We start from the raw sequence: 22,400 nt of genomic DNA on the forward strand, positions 1-22,400 counted from the left end.
CAGAAAGGAGAGAGAATGGTTCAGCCAGTCCTCCTCCTGTTGCGGTACCCAGTTCCCAAGGGAACAGTGCTCAGCCATCTCTTCTCTCGGTGGGATTCCGATGTTCTTAGGGAGTGTGTGAGCCACTCAGGAAGAAGTGTGTGGCTGTGCCGGTGGGAATTACGACTGGGCCCATGAGAGCGATTGGAAGCAGGAACCAACAGTGCAGAGACAATGGATTTCAGGCTGAGGCATCGGGGGTTTAAGTACAAATTAGAAGCTGCAAATCAGTTCCCAGTATGAATCTGTACAAATCTCTCATAATAGGAGCAGAGGTTTCTCTTGTCCTTATTTGTATGGGGCGTTGGCATCAGGAGCCTAACCAAGTGTGCCGGCTCCCCCTGGCTCGGGAGATTAAAGATGTTCTCTCCCTAGCTTCGACGGCTGTCAGTACAAGAAGGGGATTGGCACCACAGGCTCTGGGGACCCTTTCAGAGCTTGCAGTAACCCAATCAGTACCCCACAAAAACTGCAGTTCCCATCCTTCGTGGCCATGGAAAGGGGGCTTCAGAAATCGTCTTCCATTTTGTGAAAGCTGAGATGGCAGGTCAGGGAACTAGCCAAGAGCATGTGTCTCCACACACATGAAAGGTGAGGCAGGGGGCCACGTGTGTGCCTACAATGACCCAGATGTACACGCCTTCTAACACAGAGTCTGCGCACACACTCCTGGGTTGGTCTCCCACAGAACCAGCACGTGTTGCTTATATGTGGATGCTGAAACCAGAAACCAGCAGCCACGTGTAGATAAAATACCTCGTTGAGTCTGATGGAGCACCCTTTGGCCATTCAAAGGAATGAAGCCTGAACCTGCGTGACAACCTGAAGAAGCTCTGAAAATACAAGAAACCAGACACACAAAGCCACACTGTGTAGCCCACTGGAGGCAAACCTGAGACAGGAGGCAGGTGGACTTCTGTTAGAGGAGAGAGATTTGAGTAAGGTGATGGTGGATAGGGGTAGTGAGTACAGGGTTTCTTTATGAGGAGCTGAGAACGTTCTAACGTTGACTAAGAAAGTGGCGTGTATCCGCTTTGGTTGTTCACGTTGTTGTTATTGGTTTTTGTTTGTTTGTTTTTGGGTTTTGGGGGGTTGGAGGGGTTGTGTGGTTTTGATTTGGGTTTTTTAAGACCAGGTCTCACTATGTAGCTCTGGGTAGCCTAGACCTTTCTGTGTAGATCAGGGTGGCCTTGAACTCACTGAAATCCACCTGCCTCTGCCTCCTGAGTGCTGGGATTAATGACATCCACCACCAAGCACACTGGGTGGTTGTGAAAGTCTGAGCATCACTAAAATTCATTCCACTGTGTGACTTAAATGATGGATTCTACAGCATATTAATTAATATCAACAAGGCCTGCAATAAAAACCCAGCCCAGGGTCTAAAGACTATAGATGCTGTCCCCCTGAGGTCCACCGGTCTGTGAACTCTGGATGAACTTGGGTCTTCTAAAGGTGGCAAGCCTTTCTAGCTTGACTTTTTTAGCTTGATTTAGCTTGAAGCCCATCTGTTTTTTCTATAGTCCAGGAGTCAAATCAGATTAGGCAAAGTCTTCACTCTGAGGTATACCCTTTAAAAAAAAAAAATTACCCTTAATCTTTTTTTATAGTCTAGTCATTATCCCCCTCCCGGTCCGCCCACTGACAGTTCCTCATCCCATTCCTCATTCCCCCCAACCCCATCTCCAAGGGGATGTCCCCACCCCCCCACACACACACACACACTCCACCAGACCTCCCCACTCCCTGGGGCCTCAAGTCCCTCTAGGGTTCGGTGCATCTTCTCACTGAGACCAGACCAGGCAGTCCTTTGCTGTGTATGTGTCCAGGGTCTCATATCAGCTGGTGGACGCTGCCTGGTTGGTGGCTCCGTGTCTGAGAGATCTTGGGGATCCAGGTTAGTTGGTTACTGGTTTCCCTTTGAGGTTGCCCTCCTCCTCAGCTTCTTCCAGCCTTCCTGTAATTAACCGCAGGGGTCTCCAACTTCTGTCCATTGGTTGGGTGTAAGTATCTGCATCGGACTTGTTCAGCAGCTTGTTGGTCCTCTTGGGGGCAGCCATGCTAGGTTCCTGTCTGTAAGCACACATGGCATCAGTAATAGTGTCAGGCCTTGGAGCCTCCCGTTGAACTGGATCCCAATTTGGGCCAGTCATTGGACCTCCTTTCCCTCAGTCTCTTCTCCACTCTTGTCCCTGCAGTTCTTTTAGACAGGAACAATTCCGGCTCAGTGTTTTTGACTGTGGGATGGCAACCCCATCTCTCCACCTTGATGACCTGTCTTTCTACTGGACGAGGACTCTACAAGTTCCCTCTCCTCATCGTAGGGCGTTTCATCAAAGGTCCCTTCCCTTTGAGTCCTGAGAGTCTCTCACCTCCCAGGTCTCTGGTACATTTTAGAGGGACACACCCCCACCCCCTACCTCCTGAGGTTGCCTGTTTCCATTCTTTCTGCTGTTCCCCTTCCCCAGTACCTGATCATGTTCCCCTTTTCCCCTCCCTGTCCCCTCTTCAACCCACGTCCCTTCCTCCCTCTGCCTTCTGCTTTCTTCAGCCTCCCAAGTGGGGTTGAGGCAGCCTCATTTGGGCCCTTCGGCTTGTTAACCTTCCTGAGTTCTGAGGATTGTATCGTGGGTATTCTGTACTTTTCAGGCTAATATCCACTTATCAGTGAGTACATACCATACATGTCCTTTTGGGTCTGAGTTACCTCACTAAGGATGGTATTTTCTAGTTCCATCCATTTGCCTGCAAAACTCTGGATGTTCTCGTTCTTAATAGCTGAATAGTATTCCATTGTGTAAATGAACCACATTCTTTGTATCCATTCTTCCATTGTGGGACATCTGGGTTGTTTCCAGCTTCTGGCCATGACAAATAAGGCTGCTATGAACATAGTGGAGCACCCCCATATGAACACACACACCAGAACAGGAACAGGCATCCACATATGTATACCCACACACAGAGAGACGCTCATATATGGACACACATGCACACACTGCATCGCAGGCACACACGTGTGCATACACATGCACACACACATATACCCCACAAACAGGCAACCACATGTTGACATAAATGCACACAGCACTACTTTTCTGACCTCTACATCTTAGTTAAAGCAAAGTAAAACACAAAGTTGTGCATTTTCCCATTTGAGAAGCGAAGCGAAGTCTATTCCTCCTGTCCGTGAAAAACCATGTGACCCAAACTCCGAAGTAGTTGAGGAAGACCATGTTGTTATTGCTGAGAGCAAGCTGGTGAGGTGGCTCAGAGGGTGAAGGAGCCTGCTGCTAAGCCTGACAACCCAGGTTCAATACCCAGGTCCCGCAAAATGGAAAGAGAGAACCAACTCCCACAAGTTGCCTTCTGACTTCTGCTCATGCACTGTGGCATGTACAACACACACACACATACAAATATACATAAAATTATATACACATGTATACCTACATATATGTTTATATAACAATTACATGTATACAATTGTTTACCCATTCTACATCTACACTCAAGTTGATGCCACATGCAGAACTCTACAGAAAATTGCTTTCTCCTCAAAATTAAACTCTTTTCAAATTATCTTGTTAAAAGAACAAATCCATTTGTATATTTCCTTTCATTTTTATTATTATTATTATTATTTCTTAAGTTTTACTTATTTTTATGTGTTTGGGTGTTTTGTTTAATATCTGTGGATCATATACATGTAGTTCCTACAGAGGCCAGAAGAGGGCACCCGATCCCCTGGACCTGGAATTACAGGTAGTTGTGGGCCATCAAGTGGGTGCTAGGTTCGCTGCTAGAGCAGCCAGTATTTAACTTCTGAGCCATCTCTCCAAACCCGCTGAACTTTTTAATTGAAAAGGGTGCTCATGTCCTTGGAATGAGCCTTTAGATAGAATGCCCAATGTAGCCTTTAGATGGGAGGAAGCAGGAAGAACACAGTGTATTTGCTCTGTGGGAATTTCTTCATTTTATTTTTCTTCCACTGTTTGCTGTTTAATATTTGCTGCCTGAGGCACTGATCTTCAGATTTATTTTTTTAGCAGCAATTTTTTTTTTACCAAGCAAGATCTTAGGCAAGAACTATAACAAACAAAGCATAATTAATGGTTCCTGGGGGCAGTTTCCATGGTTGTTATTTAGAGGGAAAACCCTGGCTGTGCAGGTAGGATGTCTGGTCTACCTCTCAAACATCATTGGCTCCCTTAAACACAATTTGAAATCATTGCCCAACTGCTTAGGTTTCTTTTCTGATGCTGTGTTCACTTTGTTTTGTAAAGGAGAAAAAATGTTATTTGAGATTTTTCTTCCATAAAAAAAAAAAGTTATTCTAGTTTTTTTTCCAGTCCTGACAATTTTCATATCTGTGGGATGGCAGAGGCAGAATCCCATGGACCACAGCTTCTTCACCTTCTTCCACTCACAACCGATTTGCACCCAGAGAAAAGGTTCATATATCCCTCAATATGCATATGCATAAACTAGGTTACAGGGGCAGGATGGCTCAGTGGGTAAAGGGGCCTGCCACTGAAATTGATGGCCTGAATTCCATAAGAGGTCTCACATGGTCAAAGGAGAGAATGGGCTCCGGAAGGTTGTCCTGCAACATCTACATACCCTCTGTGGCATGTTAAGATATGTGCATGCACACGCTCACATACACACATACACACACACACACACACACACACACACTGTGTTTTAAATCTTGCACAGAAGAAGCACTGGGACAGGAGATAAACTGAATGATTACTGGTAGAAATTATGGTCTAGTGGAATCAGGAAAGGATTTTAATTGTGTTTCCTTCAGAAAAGTTCGTCTTTTAGAGATGCGAATGCAGCAGGGACAGGTAGTCCCGTGGATGATCTACTAGGCACAAGATGGTCACTGACCGGGGAGGCAGACTCTTGGAGCTCATTATTCTACCTGCTCTTTAGAAAGTGTAAATGACCCTTAGTAAGATACCAAGGATAAAAGAGAAAAATCTGTGGGACTCAAGCCACCATCAGTGAGTCCTGTGGACACCCACCAGGCTGTGCCCACTGTGACCACATTGTCGAGGGCAGAGAAGCCCACAGGGGGAGGCTGGTGAGAAGAGGACACTGATGGTGGCCACAGAAACAGCTCACAGGAACAGGAGCAGGGCTTGGAGACCAGCCAAGAACAGAACATTTCCCAAGCTGTCTTGGAACAAAAGACCATCTAGCTTTTCTCTCAGTATCTCGCTCCATTCACCAGCATCCCTGTGCTTAATGGATTTCTCTGATGATAAGTCAGTTCAAATGGAGGGAAAATGGCCAGACACGGTTCAGATGCTCAAAAACATGTATTTCTCTAAGTTATATTTCATGCATGTCTCTCTTTGTGTGTGTGTATTTGTACATGCAGGTGCTTCCCTTATTTTTTTTTTTTAGATAGTCTCTTACAAAAGCCCAGAGATCATTCTGTCATAATACACACATATACCCCACACATATACACACTCATACACACACACACACATACATACATACATACATACATACATACATACACACATACACATACATACATATGCACATACACACATATATACACACAGATACACATGCACATACAAAAATACATATATGTGGGCTGGAGAGATGGCTCAGCGGTTAAGAGCACCCAACTACCCTTCCAGAGGTCCTGAGTTCAATTCCCAGCAACCACATGGTGGCTCACAACCATCTGTAAAGAGATCTGATGCCCTCTTCTGGTGTGTCTGAAGACAGCTACAGTGTACTTATATATAATAAATGAATAAATCTTTAAAAAAATACACATATGCACACACACATACACATATATATACATATATATATTTTAGATAGTCTCTTACTAAAGCCAAGAAGATCATTCTGTTACAAAACACACACATATATTCCCCTCATATACACACTCATACACACATATGCGTACGCATATACATACTGCACATATATTCATACACATACACACACATACACACACACATATGCTGAGATTACAAAGCTTTTTTACATATGTGCTGGTAATCTGACAGCTTTTCATGCTTGCGTGACTGTCACTTTACTGATTGGCTGTCTTTCCAGCCCTCCCACAATATTTTCTGATGTGTATTGTCAATCATTTCTGAAGGAAAGCTGAAGGGTGTTGAAAGATAAAATGGCCTTTATTTAGAAAAATATACATATTTTCCATTTTATGTAATAGCTATTTATGCTAAGGTGCATAGTTTTACCTTTTGTCTCTTGTCTACAGTGTGATTTAGGGGTCAAGACTCATTATCTTCCACATGTAGTACATAAACGACCCAGTGTTTGCCAAAACGATCATTAGATATAACCTAAAATCCATCTAGAATAAAATCATCCACAGCTGTGACAGCAGAAAACACGTTTTTAGAACGTATAGATGGCAAATAGCCTTCTGTGTAAAACACATGAAGCAAGCGGTGCCCAGGGACACTGTCATCTCATTTACTGCAGTGTTTCTGGCGGAACCCTCGGCATGCAATGGACAGTCTGTGGATACTTGTTAAGATGAATTCTGTGTCTCATCATCCTGTGTCGGCTGCTAATTATAGCAGAAGAAATCCAGGTAGCTCACAATGTAGGTCGGCATCATTAGCCCCGGCAATGGAGGGTCTGTTGTTAGAAGCCAGCAAGGATTCGCATGTCTCTAAGTGTTGGATAAACATCACTGAAGAGAACAAAGCTTTGTTCACACGTACACAGAGAAATAAGATGCATATGCATGTAACCTCATTATAAAGTAGACTATGGGAAGAATAAAGTGTCGCAGTGGGGCTGAACCACCCTGTCCAATTTACTATGAAGAATTTATATGTCACATGTCATAGTCTGCCCCTATTATCAATGCTAACAAATTCTAATCCCCTGTCCTAGCATCTAGTCCCATGACAGATGCTCTGACAAAAGCAGCTTAAGGGAGGAAAAGAATTTATTTGGCCCGTTATTCCACCTTACAGTCCACTGTTGTGGGGAAGTCAAGGCAAGGGCTTAAAGCACTGTGTCCACGGTCAAGCACACAGTGTAGTGAGTGTACCCACGCCGCTATTGGTCTGCGCATGCTCAGCTGGCATATCCAGTCCACCGTTTATCTGCGCATGCTCAGCTGACTTCCTTCATTCTTATATCGCCCAAAGCCCTGATAACACCCACATTAAGGTGGGTTCTCCCACATCGATTAATAATCAAGGCAATACCCTTCAGCCGTTCCCGCATGCCAACCTGACCTAGATAATACCTCAGTTAAAACTCTCTTCTCAGGTGGTTCCAGGTCATGGAAAATTGACATTTCAAACTCATCATCACAGCCGTTACTATATGCACTGTGTGGCGTGCCAAGCTCATTCAATGCACATTATCCTACTTAGAACAATCACAGTCTTTGCCCGTTCGACTCTGAACGAGAGATTAGGTTCCTCCCGGAAGCCATATCCTTTATGTAAACACAAACTCACGAACATGTTTGCTGGTTAGATTTCTCGCAGACTTTAGCCTCAGAAATAAATAAGGATTAGAGCGATTCCGGATACTTTATCTTTTAATTTTGCAAAGCCAAGGCTTTGAGTGAGTGGCGGCTTCCCAAGTTCAACGTCAGCACTCTAACCAGTTCTCTGCACAGCTGCAGGCTCGGGCAAGACCCTGGGCCTCCTCTGCTCTTGCTGCCTGCCGACCTGCAGCTTTCCAGGTGGGACGCGAACTGAGCACTGTTAGGCTCTCCAAGCTAACATGCAGACTGACCATTCTATGGGGGAAAGCGGTCATTCTGTGTGAATCAACTTCAAGTCCCTGGGAAGGAGCCTGGGGAGAAGTAAGAAACCTTAGGTTCAATATGTCCAAGAATACACAGTGGAAAGCGATTGAGGAAGACGCCTGTCTTAGTCAGGGTTTCTATAGCTGTGAAGAGACACCATGACCATGGTAACTCTAATAAGGGAAAAACATTTCATTGGGGCTGGCTTACAGTTCGGAGATTTAGTTCATTATCGAGATGGGAACCATGGCAGTATCCAGGCAGGCATGGTACCGAAGAGGCAGCTGAGAGTTCTACAACCAGATCTGAAAGCAGCAGGGAGAGAGAGAGAGAGACAGACACTGGGCCTGGCTTGAGCTTCTGAAACCTCAAAGCCCGCCCCCGCAGTGACGCACTTCCTCCAACAAGGCCACACCTCCTATGCGCCACTCCTTATATGCGCACATGGGACCATTTTCATGCAAACCACAACAACTAACATTGGCTTCTGCCTTCCACACGGATGTGCACGTGTATCTGCACACGAGAATTAATTAATTAAAATTAAAATAACCCAGACCCTCCATCTTTCTGATAAGGATCTCCGTGGCCAATTCAACCTCATTTTGATGGTCATGGCAAACTCGCCCACTTGCCAAAGGAAGAGAGTAAGACAGTTCAGCTCAGAACTAAATGAGATTGCAGACTTCCATGCATCGCCCCAAGTCACCCCCTGGCCCACACTAGTTATGCAAAACTGTGTTTTACATCTGGTATTTGATTTGCTACACAGTTTAACAGAAAAATAACTTTATCTATTTTTTTCCAATTAAACGAGGCACTGTTACAATCCATAAGTCCTCCAGCTCTGCTTTGGTAAATTAATGCCTATCTATTGTTTTTAAATCACAAAGCGAACACGGCTATAGAAATGTAAAATGGTACTATTTCATTTTAATCTATTTAATTTTCCCATTCTTGAATTACATAATGGGGTTAAAACATTGAATAGAATTAATAGAATGAGTATTTAATTAAGCAGTAATGAGTTTCTAAATGGATGCTTGAGGAAACTGGCTTCACGGTTATGCAAGAATCAGATAATAGTCTTAACAAAGAGTATAACTGTGTTGAACTGTTTTTTTTTTATATGTTTAAAGATTTTTTTTTTTTTTCAGAATTCTCTCAGGAGTATTTGAACATAACCCAGTTTCTTGATTTGCTTCCGGGCAAATCTATGCGCCTTTCGATAGCTCCCAACATCCCGCACCATCGAACTCTACCCACAGTGCTCTGCGGCCCATTGTCAAGGGATTCTCAATGGAGTCCCAGCATTCCGCCCACACCCTCCTTCTTTCCTCTGGTCTCCTCAGCCTCTCCAGTAGCCTGGCCTTTGCCCCTGCTCTTCCGGGTGTGAATGCTTTCACTGCCTTTTCCTCATTAAGGTTTCTCTTCTTTCACTTTCAGGGAATTCTTCCCTCATGCGCTTCCTCAAACTGGTGCAGGTACCTGCCCCGACCAGCACAATGCTGCAGACTCTCCTAGAACTATGTGGCTTCTCTTTGACCAGTAGACATCTTTTTGTAGCCATACATTTATTTTCTACCTGTGTCTCTTTCCGTTCTATAAATCCACTATGAAATATACTATATCTGCTTTGCTTGTTAATCTCTGGATGGCTATGGGATAAAGGCAGAGGGAGAATTGTTGAATGAAGGATAAATAAAAGATGGGCAGATGGATGTATGGACTAATGGGTAGCTGGAAAGATGGACAGCTGAGTTGTTGAATATGTGGATAGTAAACGGATGGAGGTTTAGTAGTTGGACAAAAGATGAATGGAAGATGAATGGAAGGACAGATGCATGGAGGGTTAGATGCTGGATGGATGGATGGATGGATGGATACATGGGTGCGTGGATGCATGGGCAGATGATGGGTAAATGTAGCTATCTCTAAGAACATGTAAGGACAAGCATAGTGGCACACACCTTTAACTCCAACACTTGGGTGGCAGGTACATTTCTCTGAGTTTAAGGTCAGCCTGGTCTACAAAGAGGGTTCCAGAATAGCCAGGGCTATACAGAGAAACCCTGGAGAGAGAGAGAGAGAGAGAGAGAGAGAGAGAGAGAGAGAGAGAGAGAGAGAGAGAGAGAGAGAGCGAGCGCACGCAGAGTGTGTAAGGTCCATAGTACATACTCATAGGAATTTCTAGGCTATCTCTTTCCCCATTTCATATAGATTGCATACATAACATGGCGTCCTATGGCAGCCCCTTCAGTAGGTGCAACGGGCATAGAAACCTCACAACTGTGAGAGAAGTTGCAGTCTGGACTCACACACCTGTGACTTATGGTTTGACTTTATCAATTCGTGACCTCACTGGTCCATCCATCAGATCTTCAAACCTGACCATATGCTACTCTCTGTGTTTTGTTCTGAGCATCGGGTCTTGTCCCTCCTCCAGCCATCACTGGATTTTAATGTTAGGCTCTGAGGTGGGGAGGGGGCTTTGAGAATCAAGGAAAAATGTAATTAATTTCCTCATACCATAAAATGTAATTTTCAAAGGCCATAAAAATTATGGAGAGCCTATGGATATATCTCTTATTTATTATTCTCTCATACAATATATCCCAACCACAGCCACCTCCCCCCACTCTTCCTAGTTCCCCCCACGTCCCCTCTCCCCCAGATTCACTGTTCCTCCAATTCCCTTAAGAAAAGAGCAGGCCTCCCAGTGATATCAACCAGCACACCATAACAAGGTGTAGTAAGACTAGGCATAAGCCCTCATATTGGGCTGGATGAAGCAACCCAATATGAGGGAAAGGGTCCCAAGAGCAGGCAAAAGAGTCAGAGATGGCCTTATTCCTACTGTAAAAAAGCTAAAGAACCACAGGACCTAGCACCTCCATTTCTGTGAGCCCCTGTGGGCCATGTCCTTCTTGTGTCCTACTTCTGTGACTCCTACAATCCTTCCTCCCCTCTTCTACTCTTCTTCTGCTTCTTCCCTAAGCTCTGCCTGATGTTTGGCTGTGGGTCTCTGCATCTGCGCCCATCACCATCTCTGATGATGATTGGGCTGGACACCAATCTGTGAGGATAGCAGACTATCTTTAGGAATCATTTCATTGGCTTTTAAAAATCAGTCATGTTTGGTTCTACCCTAGGTCTCAGCCATCCAACTTCCAGATCCTGGCCATCCAGTCAGTATCAGACATGGGCTCCCTCTTGTGGCTTGAGCATAAGCTAGTCTGGTCCTTGGTTGACCACTCACAAGCTCTGAGCCCCAGCACATCCTGCAAACAGGAAAGTTGGGGAGGTTTGTTGTTGAGTTGGTGTCTCAGTCCCACCACTGGAGCCTTGTCCAGTTACAGAAGATGGCAGGTTTTGGTTCTTTTGTCCCTCATTACTAGGAGTCATCCTCCAGGTAACCCTGGAGTCGCCCTCACAGATTCCAGAAAGTTTCCACTGCACTAGATTTCCACATTGCACTCTAAATGGCCCCCTGTTCTAGTCACCTCTCTCCCCTCATCCCTCCTTCCCCTACCTAATCCCTCCTGTTCCCATGTGTATGCATGCTTGAGCACATGCATGTACACACACACACACACACACACACACACACACACACACAAACACACACCCGTGGTCTACCGACAGAGTCTATTCTAATTCCCCTCCCCAGGGAGATCCATGTATCCCCTCCAAGCCCTCTGTGTTACTTAGCTTGTGGGTCTATGGATTGTAGTGTGGTTATCCTTTACTTCACGGCTAACGTCCACCTATAAGTGAGCGCATACCATGTTTGTCTTTCTGGGTCTGGGTTGCTTCTCTCTGATTTGCCTGCAAAGTGAGAGGAGAACTGATAACATTACTATATGCCATTTTAATATATATATAATATATACTAAAAGGGTTATTAGATTGGATATGGTCCAGGTAATCCAACAATGGCTGTCTCAAAACAAAAAGGTGAAGAATCTTGTTGCTCAGTCCGTAAGGCTGATAACTCAGTAGTCCCCATCTGGTACTCGAATCATGGAGGATTCCCAGAGAGCTGATCCCTCAGTCTACATTAGAATACCAGAGAGGCTGGTTCTAATAACCGAGAAGGTCTGCCTCAGCAATGAGATAGAGGAACTCACCAGCAAGAATGAGGGCAAGCAGGCAAAAAGAAGTTTCCTTTCATGTTCTTCTATGTCAGCCACCACTAGATGTGTCTCAGATGTAGACTGTGTCCTCCTACCTCAAATAATATGATTAGGAAAGTCCCTCATGGTTGAGTTTTAATTGATCCCAAATGTAGTCAAGTTGCAACCAAAATTGGCCATCACATAGAGATGGAAAAGCCACCAAGGAATGAGAGAGATCAGTCCAACTCTGCCTTCTAGAATATCCAGGCGAGTAGAGCATCAGGTGTCAGCCAATGAATCTGCCCCTCAGTCCCTCTCCTGGGTGGTGTAATTCTTCTCCACTCTCCCTCAGCCCTCACTTCTGTTCCCACTTCCTGTCTTTAGGACCATTCATTTATTTGACAAGTGACTCCTGAGTCCCTTCCATGCCCTGAGCACCACGTGAGGAGCTGGCGCCAAAGCCTTCGGCTGCATCAAGTCACAATTTGTATAGTGATGTCATCTTGACCTTGAGACACTCAGCTCTTCTGACTGTGCATCCTCTTGATTATGTGTTAGCCATAACATTCCTCTCCATCTAATTCGAGAGCTCCAGCCATAGCACATTCCAGCTTCCTAAAGAGCCCACATCACAAGGACAGCAAGGACCACAGCTATGAGAGGGGACAGGGCTCCAGTGTCCTGCTGTAGATATTCCAGATGACTAACCTGAGTGATGGGCCTTAGGTGGACTGACTGATTCCAGAGCTTGCTAAAACTCAACAAGAGGGTCTGGCTCTTGATTGGCTGTAGGGCTTGGGACAGGATGGGTCCTTTACTTTCTTCTTTCCGTCATCTTCATCTGCAATCTGAAGGGACCAGGAAGCCTGTGTGTCACCAGCACCCATCCTGAACACACGGCAGACAGAAGTTGTCAATGACATCACTCATCCCCACAGAGCCCAGATGCACTGTCTAGCTGCCTCTCCCATCCACAAGGGCTGACAGTGACATTGACACCTAGACTTGAACCCTTCATGTCTCTCACCCCAGTCTGTGCATTTAGAATTATCTGGGCTTCTCCTTCAGTCTTTGGTCTATCCCTAACCAACTGAATTGGCATAGGACCCAGGAATTATCATCCAACCTCAAAGGGAATCTATTGTGCAGGTAGGCCTCAGAGCCACCAACATGGTTTCCAGCTCAGGAATCCTGTAGATTGTTTTGGTTTTGGTTTCTGGCTGTTTTGGGGTTGTCTGTCTGCTTTTTGTTTTTGCTTCAGTTTTAGTTTGTCTGTCTGCTTTGAGGAATGGAAGGACAAAAGATGGCGGTAACTTTTCCTTAAACAGGAGTCAGAGGCATGGAGTCAAAGTAGTTACTCCTGGGGCCATTTCTATATGACAGCACCCCCTACTGTCCTCCTCCCACAGCCAAGTTCCATCCTGGCGTCCCCAGAATCTTATGAGCTGCCCAGGTTTGTTCAGATGACATAGACAAATTAGTTTTCATCCCCGCCCCATCCCCCCTACCCCTGCAACCAAGCCTCAATATGGAGGCTCATGATTAATGATTTAAAAGTCAATGAATCAGTGGCTGTTTGCAAAACCTCATTTCTCAAATTACTCCTCTTTGAACACAAGGCCTTTTTGACATCATCGTACCGTGTCTGGATTCTCACTGCTACTAATTGAAATTCCTGGATATTTCCTCTTCTTGTCAGCTCCTTGGTCGTGCCTGTTTATGAAATGTTTGCAAAGAGATTACTGTCCACCTGAGTGTGTCAGAGGTAAACGCCAGAACAATACCTTGCGGTTCCCGCTCAAGGGAAATGTGCTCCAGATAGCTCATGAGATTCCCTCTCGGCGGGACAGCTCATTTTTCACGGACTGATTGATTCCCACCACACCCACACGCAACAAGTATTTGAGATGTGGTACAGTTAAAGCCGAGGCTCCCAGCTGCAAACATCTGTGTTTCTTAGCAAATAGTCTTATAGTCTTGTGAGCCTATGGGAGAGAAACTAGGCAGGATGGGATTGATTCCCCTCATTAGAGAGTAGGGCAGAATGTGGTGGGGCAGGATGGGAGGCAAGCATCATGGGTCCAGCCCCAGGCCCTCTACTTAAGTCCCGCCATCCACTGATCTAGTCATCTTGAGTTCAAGATAAGCAAAACAGCAAGAACAACACATACAAGGGCTAGAGAGATAGCTCGCTCAGTAAGGTACTGTGGCCCAAGCATGAGACCCAAAATTGGATCCTTATAACCCAGCAATGGGGAAGCCGAGACAGGAGGATCCCTCGGGCTCCCTCATCTGACAGTCTTACCTAAACCAACAAGAGGCACAGCCTCGAAAGGCACTGGGGATGGCCGCTAAGGTTGTTCTCTAACCTCCACACACGAGGTCACACCCACCTCAACATGCACTCACAGACACACATGCACCCTTCATAGCAAACCACTCCCACATGCATGCAGTGCCTCACACTCCACGGGAGCTCACTTCTTATCCCACAGCCATTCAGAAAAAGTGCTCCTGGATCCTAGCTGCCCCCTCCATGAGAGACCGGAGGCCCACGTTTCTTTGTCCTGTGATTTCACCCTCCCCCCGGGGTCTACTGGTTGTGTGCTTTCAACTAGGCAGAGGGAGAAAGAACTGGGAAGAGGGCACAGTTTTCTCAACCTCTTCCTTAACCTGACCACATCCTTCCACTGTGCCCTGCATAAGCTAAGTTTGTCCCACACCTCACCTGAGTCCAGGGAAAGCTGACTTGTGGAATGCAGCTTTCCCTGGCTATAATTCCTGTGGGTTTTGTTACTAAATGAGATGTTATTGAATGAGATGATATGTGTAGCATTCTTCGTGTAGCGTACACAGGTAGAGCTCTGTTGTCAGTGTCTGCTAGATACGTTTCAGGACACTAACGGTTACTACCTGCTTTGTCTGCAGTTTCAAGCCACAGTGGAGGAGGGAGCCGTGGGAGTCATTGTCAACTTGACAGTGGAAGACAAAGATGACCCCGCGACAGGAGCATGGAGGGCGGCATACACCATCATCAATGGGAATCCTGGGCAGAGCTTTGAGATCCACACCAACCCACAGACCAACGAGGGCATGCTCTCTGTGGTCAAGGTAAGGGTGCCCCTCGGGGGCGTCTCTGTCCTCCCATGAACACTTAGGGCCCCATGGAAGAGTTGAGAAAGTCAGGGATAGAGTCTACCATTTCCCGGAGAGGAACATTGGGGGCTTAGAGACTTGCCTGCCTTGAACGTTCTTCGCTGGCCAATGGCCCTGTTTGTTTCTAAGACAAGGACAGACAATAAGATAGAGCAAGTCCCTTGACTGAGCGCCTACCCGCATTTTCTGTGCCTCAGTTTACTTATGTATAAGAAGCCACTGTTAGCCTAACATATAATTCAGGATGGTTGTCACGGTCCTTTCTGCTTGCTGTAGCAAGGAGTCGTGTTCTGGATAGCTGCCTTCGTTTCTTTCTGAGGCTGTTACTGAAAAATAAATAAAACTCCGACAAGAGCCACTTAAGAGAAAAGGGGTTTAGCTTTGCCTTAGAGTCCATCGTTGAGGGGGTGGACACCACAGCAGCAAGGACTTGAGGCTGCTGGTGATCCGTAGTCAGGAAGCAGAGGGCAAGGAATAATGTACGTATGACTTTCAGCCCCCTTTCTCCAGTCTGTGTGGTCTAGATCCTCTGCCTAGGGAATGGCCCCGCCCACAATGAAGTCCTCCCAGGTCAAAAAAAAAAAAAAAAAAGTAATCAAGAGTATCCCCCCACAGCTGTGCCTAGAACCCCATCTCTTGATTGATTATAGGTTCTGCCAGGTTGACAGTTCACACCGACAGCCATCATGGTGGCTGATTAGTGATGCACATTTGTTACTTGAGGTTCTGCAGTCTGGAAGTACACAATCTCAGTGCCCAGAAAATTCAAGTTCAAGTGGCTGTCTGTGTCTGCATAGATGACACCTTACTCTGTCCCCCTGCCTTGGAAAGGGAGATCCCGCTCCCGCATTCACAGAGGCAATATTCCCTGACTAGCTTAGCTCCTAAAAATGTCCTCCACTTGCATATACCCTCACACAGGAGCCTGTGACTTCAGGACATGAATGGGGGGGGCCCGTCCAGCCCATAGCACGGTGAGGAATTCACGAACAAATATGTAAAATGTTTAACAGTACCAGCTACTTCCAGTCTGTATCGGTTTGGTATAGCAGTGAGCATACATTTTGTGCGTGACCTTTGTCTGTGATCTGTCGTGACCACTGGCTCTGGAACTGATATGACACAGTTGCTCAGAGGACTCTGTGCTAGGAGACTCTCTACAAAGATGAGTGCATCAAGGGCCTCAGTGAGCAAAACTGAAGGTGCGATCAGAACTGGTAAATCCTGGGACTCAAAGGGAGATTCCAATCTCTTACTGCTGCCAGCTTCCAGAGGCCACCATGGGCCCTTCCAATATCTTCAGATCAGACACAGCCTCTCAGGTGCTGCCCCTTGATGTCTGTCATCCTGTCTACCACACCTTCTGCCTGCTCTCTCTTCCACAGAGCTGTGCGGTCCCATCAGGTCTGCTCTGAATGGTCCAAGCTAATCTCTCATCTCAGGGTCTGTCATTTAACCACATTTACAAAGTCATTTTTGCTGTAGATTCTCCAAGTTGAGAACTATGGGAGCATTATCCTGCCTACCCCGGAGTCTACACTGGTCTTCCTTTCTGTTACTGTGGTGAAACACTGGCCCCAAAGTAGCTTGGGGGAGGAAAGGACTTGTGGTAGATTACCCTTCCAGGTCTCAGTCCATCACTGACAGAAATCAGAGCTGGATATTTCCTTCTCTGTCTCTCTCTGTGTCTCTTTGTGTCTCCCTGTCTCTCTCCATCTCTGTCTCTCTCTTTGTATATCTCTCTGTGTCTCTCTGTGTCTCTCTCTGTATCTCTCTGTGTCTCTTTGTGTCTCCCTGTCTCTCTCCATCTCTGTCTCTCTGTATTACTCTGTCTCTCTGTGTCTCCCTATCTCTCTCCATCTCTGTCCATCTCTGTCTGTCTTGCTCTCTCTATCTCTCTGTCTCTCTGTCTCTCTATATCTCTCTGTGTCTCTCTATGTATTTCCCTGTCTCTCTGTCTCTCTCTGCCTCTCTATCTCTCTCTATCTCTCTGCCTCTCCCTGACTGTCTTTCTCTGTCTCTCTCTGTATCATTCTGTGTCTCTCTGTCTCTCTCCATCTCTTTCCATCTCTGTCTCTCTCTATCTCTCTGCCTCTCTCTGTATCTCTCTGTTTCTCTTTCTGTCTCTCTGTCTCTCTCTGTCTCTCTCTGCCCTCTCTCCCTCTCTCTCTTTCTCTCTCTCTCTCTCTCTCTCTCTCTCTCTCTCTCTCTCTCTCTCTCTTTGACTGACTCTCTCTCTCTTTGACTCTCTCTCTCTCTCTCTCTCTCTCTCTCTCTCTCTCTCTCTCTCTCTCTCTTATCCTTCTTACACACCTGCCTAGGGACCTAGGGATAGTACTGGACACAGTGGGCTGGGCCCTCCTGCCTCAGTTATCAATGAAGGCAGTGCCTCACAGATGCGGCCATCATCTGAATCAGTTATTCAGCAGAGGTTCCTTCTTCCCTGGAGACTCTGTGTTGGGTAAAATGGACGATAAAAATGAGCCAGTACAGAATCCCATCAGCAACTACATCAAATCAGTACTAGAGCCATTGAGCATGGCAGGTCACAGACACACCTGGTTTCTAGAAGACACAGAACCTGGGTTTCTGCCCTTCCCCACCTCTGGGTCACCTCAGTTCTTCCTCCATAATAATACAGTGACAGAGCCTGTCACTGGCCATCCAAGGCTGCTGCTTTCAAAAGGGTAAGGGCATGAGACGGCATGGCCCTGGCCATCCTCTGGGTCTACAGAGGATGCTAGTAACTTACCAGCACTGGATGATGATAAACACCATGACCAGAAGCCACCTGGATGGATGAGGAAATTGTTTATTTCATCTGACAGGATACATTTTTTTTTATTATTTTTTAAACACTTTATTGATTCTTTGTGGATTTCACATCATGCACCCCAATCCCACTCATGTCCCTGTACCCTCATATCTGCCCCCCCCTGCAACCTTCCCTACCCTTTTGTCCACACAATTTTACTTGCAAGTGTCCATTGCAGTGAGTCAGTGGTCTGGTTCAAGGGCTCTGGCTTGTGCAACACTATCAGTACTGGATCCTCACCAGTATTCAGCTCAGATATCTGCCAGGAGCCTGCCCTGGGTTTAATGGTACTGAGCGGGATACAGCATTTGACAAAGGTCAAAGACTGATGAGCCCTGGCCTTCTAATCTTACTAGCTGTGCTTTTAATAAGCACTGGTTTCTCTCTGTGTAACTTACTATTTCATGCTAATAAGCACTGGTTGCTTTTCTCTCTTGCTCTAGGACCTCTCACTGGCCAGGTGAGAGGCTTGGAACTCATTAACTCTTCGTGAACCAGAGAGAAAAGAAAAGAAAAGAATTAAAATCTTTGACACAGGCAATATGCACAGATACATACACACTCATACACACATACACACACACACACACACACTCACACACACTCTCACACACACTCTCACACACACCCTCATACACACTCATACACTCTTGTTGGGCCCTACCACCTGTCTCATCAACTCCACAAGTGTTCATGCATACTCACGTACATACACACATATCTACACATGTATGTATAGACAGGCATGTACATTGGGTGGGTGGGGCAGAGGCCCAAATGCTACACTTTATTCCTTCTCCCTGGCCTTATACCTTCTTAGACAAAAGCTCTTTAGAAAATTACCTCATAGATAAAATGTTACACAAAGGGGGAGTTACAGAAAGATGTTGGTGTTAACTTCAAAGCAGTGTTTCATTCATAAGCTCATTATAAGTTCAAAGCAACCATTTCCCACGGCCTTGCTTTATCATAGTGCACACCTGTGACTTCAGCCTTGGACCTGACCTAGAATGAATGTTCTTCCTTGATCACAAATTTATCCTGAGCCTCTTTCTCTTTCTGGTGTAATTGTGAAAGCTCACTGTATTCCTTACTGTGCAGCCTTTACTCACTATTCTATGAGGAGGGGGCATGCTCTATTCTTGATTCTAATTTCACTACATCTTTCTGCCAAAACAGCTAAAACCATCTCTTAAAACTTTCTTCCTAAAATTATTCAAATCAGGTCAGGAATGCTATGAAATCGATATCAGGGATTATGAAACCATCAATTTGTCTATATGGCATTACTTCATGATGGTACATCTTCATGGATCTGAAGAAGATCTGCTCAACAGGGTGAGCTAATGCCCAGGAAGCATTAGACTGTGTAACAAGGACAGAAAAAATCCTATGAGCAATAGGAAGCAAACCTGAGATGAAGTCTCTTGGGACCTTGCCTCTCAGAGGTCACCCATCACAGGCCATGCAGAAAACGATGGGCCACCTCCAGGAAAGTCACCTGCTAGCCTTAGCCTCTCCTAGATGGCTCCTGACATCCTTACAGGTTACCTCTCACAGGACCTTCATCTGTCCCCTGATTTCTCTCCTCTGAGAAGGTGCTACAGGAAGTCATATAGACCTTGCTTCTGGTTCTGGGATCCCGACCTGAGCCCTATCACACATACAAGTGGATACATGCCTCCCTCTATGTTATCCATGTCCTCAACACAGTCTGGCCCAACAAGCCAGAGCTTCTGTCTCCTTAAGTGTCCCAGTTGGAGTAAGTAACTATTTCTCAACTGTCCTGGCTCCTTGTCTGAAATTTCTTTAACGGGGTGACTGACCTAGCAGGGTGTCACTTGGCATGGGTGAAAATCTGTTACTAGAATCAAAGGAAAGAGGACGCAGCAGTAAGTTACTCTCATGTTAGCGGGATAGGCACAAAATATAATGAGGCAATCAGACACTATGAGGAAGTCGAGGCAGGGCCAGCAGCCATAGGAGTGAAGCTAGGTCTGCCTGCTCTACCTGTCTACCTGGGTAATGGAAGTGGGGTGATCTCACGTTCTGCTTGGATCCCAGGTCCTCAGGTTTCTCCTTCACTGAACCCCCAGGGATGTTGAAGTCATGAGTTAATGGATTAGTCTGGAAACCTTACAGCGTCAGTATTGCCAGAAACTAAGGCTCAAGTCGGGGGTTGGGGGGAAGGGTCATTCATTTATTTTTCCATCCAAACATAATGGTGTTGCACCATGTTTGTTTACTTGCGCCCTGTTCCTTTTCTCCTTGTTTGTTTGAGAAAGATCTTTAGACCAGGCTAGCCTAGTACTTATTAGGGAGCCAATGACCTTTGTTCTAGTTCATTTCTGTTGCTGTGATTTTTTTAAATGCCCTGAAAAGAGGCAAATTAGCAGAGGAAGGGGTTTTGTGTTTTGTTTTGGGTTTATAATTCCAAGTTACAGTCTGTGGTTGAGAGGAAGTCAAGGCAGGGACTTAAGACATCCACAGTCAAGAGCCGAGAAATAAATGTCTGGAGCGATGCTTGCTTGATTGCTTCACTCTTACATATCCAGGGCCCAGCCCCAAAACTTCCCATGTTCAGTCTGGGTCTTCCCACCTCAATTAAGTATCAAGACAATGTCCTACAGACAGAACCATGGGCAACCTGATCTAGATAATCCAGAATTAAGACTCTCTTCCCAGGGGATTCTAGATTGGGTCATATTGAAATGAAATCCTAGGGGCTGGAGGGATGGCTCAGCACTTAAAAGCACTGACTGCTCTTCCAGAGGTCCCAAGTTCAATTCCCAGCACCCACATGGTGGTTCACAAACATCTGTAATGGGATCTGGTGCCTTCTTCTGGTGTGTAGGCATATATGTAAGCAGAACGCTGTAGACATAATAAATAAATAAATCTTGAAAGGAAGAAAGGAAGGAAGGAAGGAAGAAAGGAAGGAAGAAAGAGAAAGAGAGAGAGAGAGAGAGAGAGAGAGAGAGAGAGAGAGAGAGAGAGAGATCCTGATCCTCCTGCTTTTCTGGAGCACTGAGATTTCATGGCCCATCCCGCCTGGTCTTGTGATGAACTGGGGACAGAACCTAGGGTTTTGTGCACAATAACCAAGCCTCTCACACCTGAGACACATTCCCAGATGTCACATTCTTTTTCTTAAAGACCTCTGAAATGGCACAAGACTTAAACCATGAAGCCCAGACCTGTCCCCAGCGCTCACAGCTGCTCAGGCAATGCCAAAGGGACCAAGTGCAAAGCACACATGAAATCCAGAATGTGCGCCTTTCTAACACCCTTCTGTCTGCTCCCCCAGCCCCTGGACTATGAGATCTCTGCCTTTCACACCTTGCTGATCAAAGTGGAGAATGAGGACCCATTGGTACCCGACGTCTCCTATGGCCCCAGCTCCACGGCAACTGTCCACATCACGGTCTTGGATGTCAACGAGGGACCAGTCTTCTACCCAGACCCCATGATGGTGACCAAACAGGAAAATATCTCTGTGGGCAGTGTGCTGCTGACAGTGAACGCCACAGACCCGGACTCCCTGCAACATCAAACTATCAGGTGGGTGAGCTACTCAGGATCCACAGATAGAAGCATACAAGAAACCGCCTTCCTCTTTGGTTGCCAAAGCTGGTCGCTAGTTGCTGGTCACTGGTTGTAGTCGCTGGTTTCAGTTGCTGTTTGCCCATTGCAAAATGCTATTGAGTTAACCCTACTGCCCATCTGGATGTGTGGGAGGAAAGAGAAGTTTGTATCTGATGGAGCCAAAGTGCTGTCAGTGAGAGGACAATATCCTAACCTGTGATTCCATCTCAGGAAGGGACCAGCTTGATGGCTACATCCTCAAATGCCCTAGACTAAAGAAGGGTCATAAAGAGCTAGGCTGTATGGGCTTCTGCTTCTCTTGATGCTCCAGCCTTACAAGAAAGGCACTGGTTGGTTCCATTTGTGGAAGGAGGTATTGGGAATTCAGGGATGGGAAGAGAGTTCCATGAGTAAAAAGATCTGAGTTTGTGTCCCTGGATCCCATAGAGCTGATGTGGTAGAGCACACTTATAATCCCAGCACTGGGGAGGCAGAGACAGGAAGATCCCTAGAGCTTGCTGGGCAGTCAGTCTGGCTTGATTGGTAAGCCCCAGGTTCAATGAGAGACCCTGCCTCGACGCATAAGGTAGAGGCCAGGTATCCTCAGTTGCTCTCCATCACCATAACCAAGCAATAATAAACACCATAACCAAAAGCAGTTTGGGGAGGGATAGCTTGCATATTCCAGTCCCATTAAATCATTGAGAAAAGTCAGGATAAGGACCCAAGCAGTAGCTGAGGCAGGAGCTTAGGAGGAGTGCTGATCACTGGCTTGCTGCTCATGGCTTGCTTGGCCTACCTTTTGACACAGCCAAGGACCACCTGCCCAGGGTTGGCACTGCCTACTGGGGGTGGGCTCTCCAACATCAGTCATTAATCAAGAAAATCCCTCTATTGA

General features: G+C 46.1%; 1 protein-coding gene across 1 annotated transcript in view; it reads left to right on the forward strand.

Annotated features, from left to right (window-relative positions):
• Positions 1-22,400, forward strand: part of Cdh13 (cadherin 13) — a 1,043,248-nt gene that overhangs the window by 941,191 nt on the left and 79,657 nt on the right. The window contains exons 9-10 of the mRNA XM_032888181.1: positions 14,875-15,057; positions 21,225-21,478. Coding sequence (XP_032744072.1) covers positions 14,875-15,057; positions 21,225-21,478 — 437 coding nt within the window. The remainder of the gene's footprint in view (positions 1-14,874; positions 15,058-21,224; positions 21,479-22,400) is intronic.

The sequence above is a fragment of the Rattus rattus genome, chromosome 17 (genome assembly GCF_011064425.1).
Source record: "Rattus rattus isolate New Zealand chromosome 17, Rrattus_CSIRO_v1, whole genome shotgun sequence".
In the NCBI taxonomy this organism is placed as follows: domain Eukaryota; kingdom Metazoa; phylum Chordata; class Mammalia; order Rodentia; family Muridae; genus Rattus; species Rattus rattus.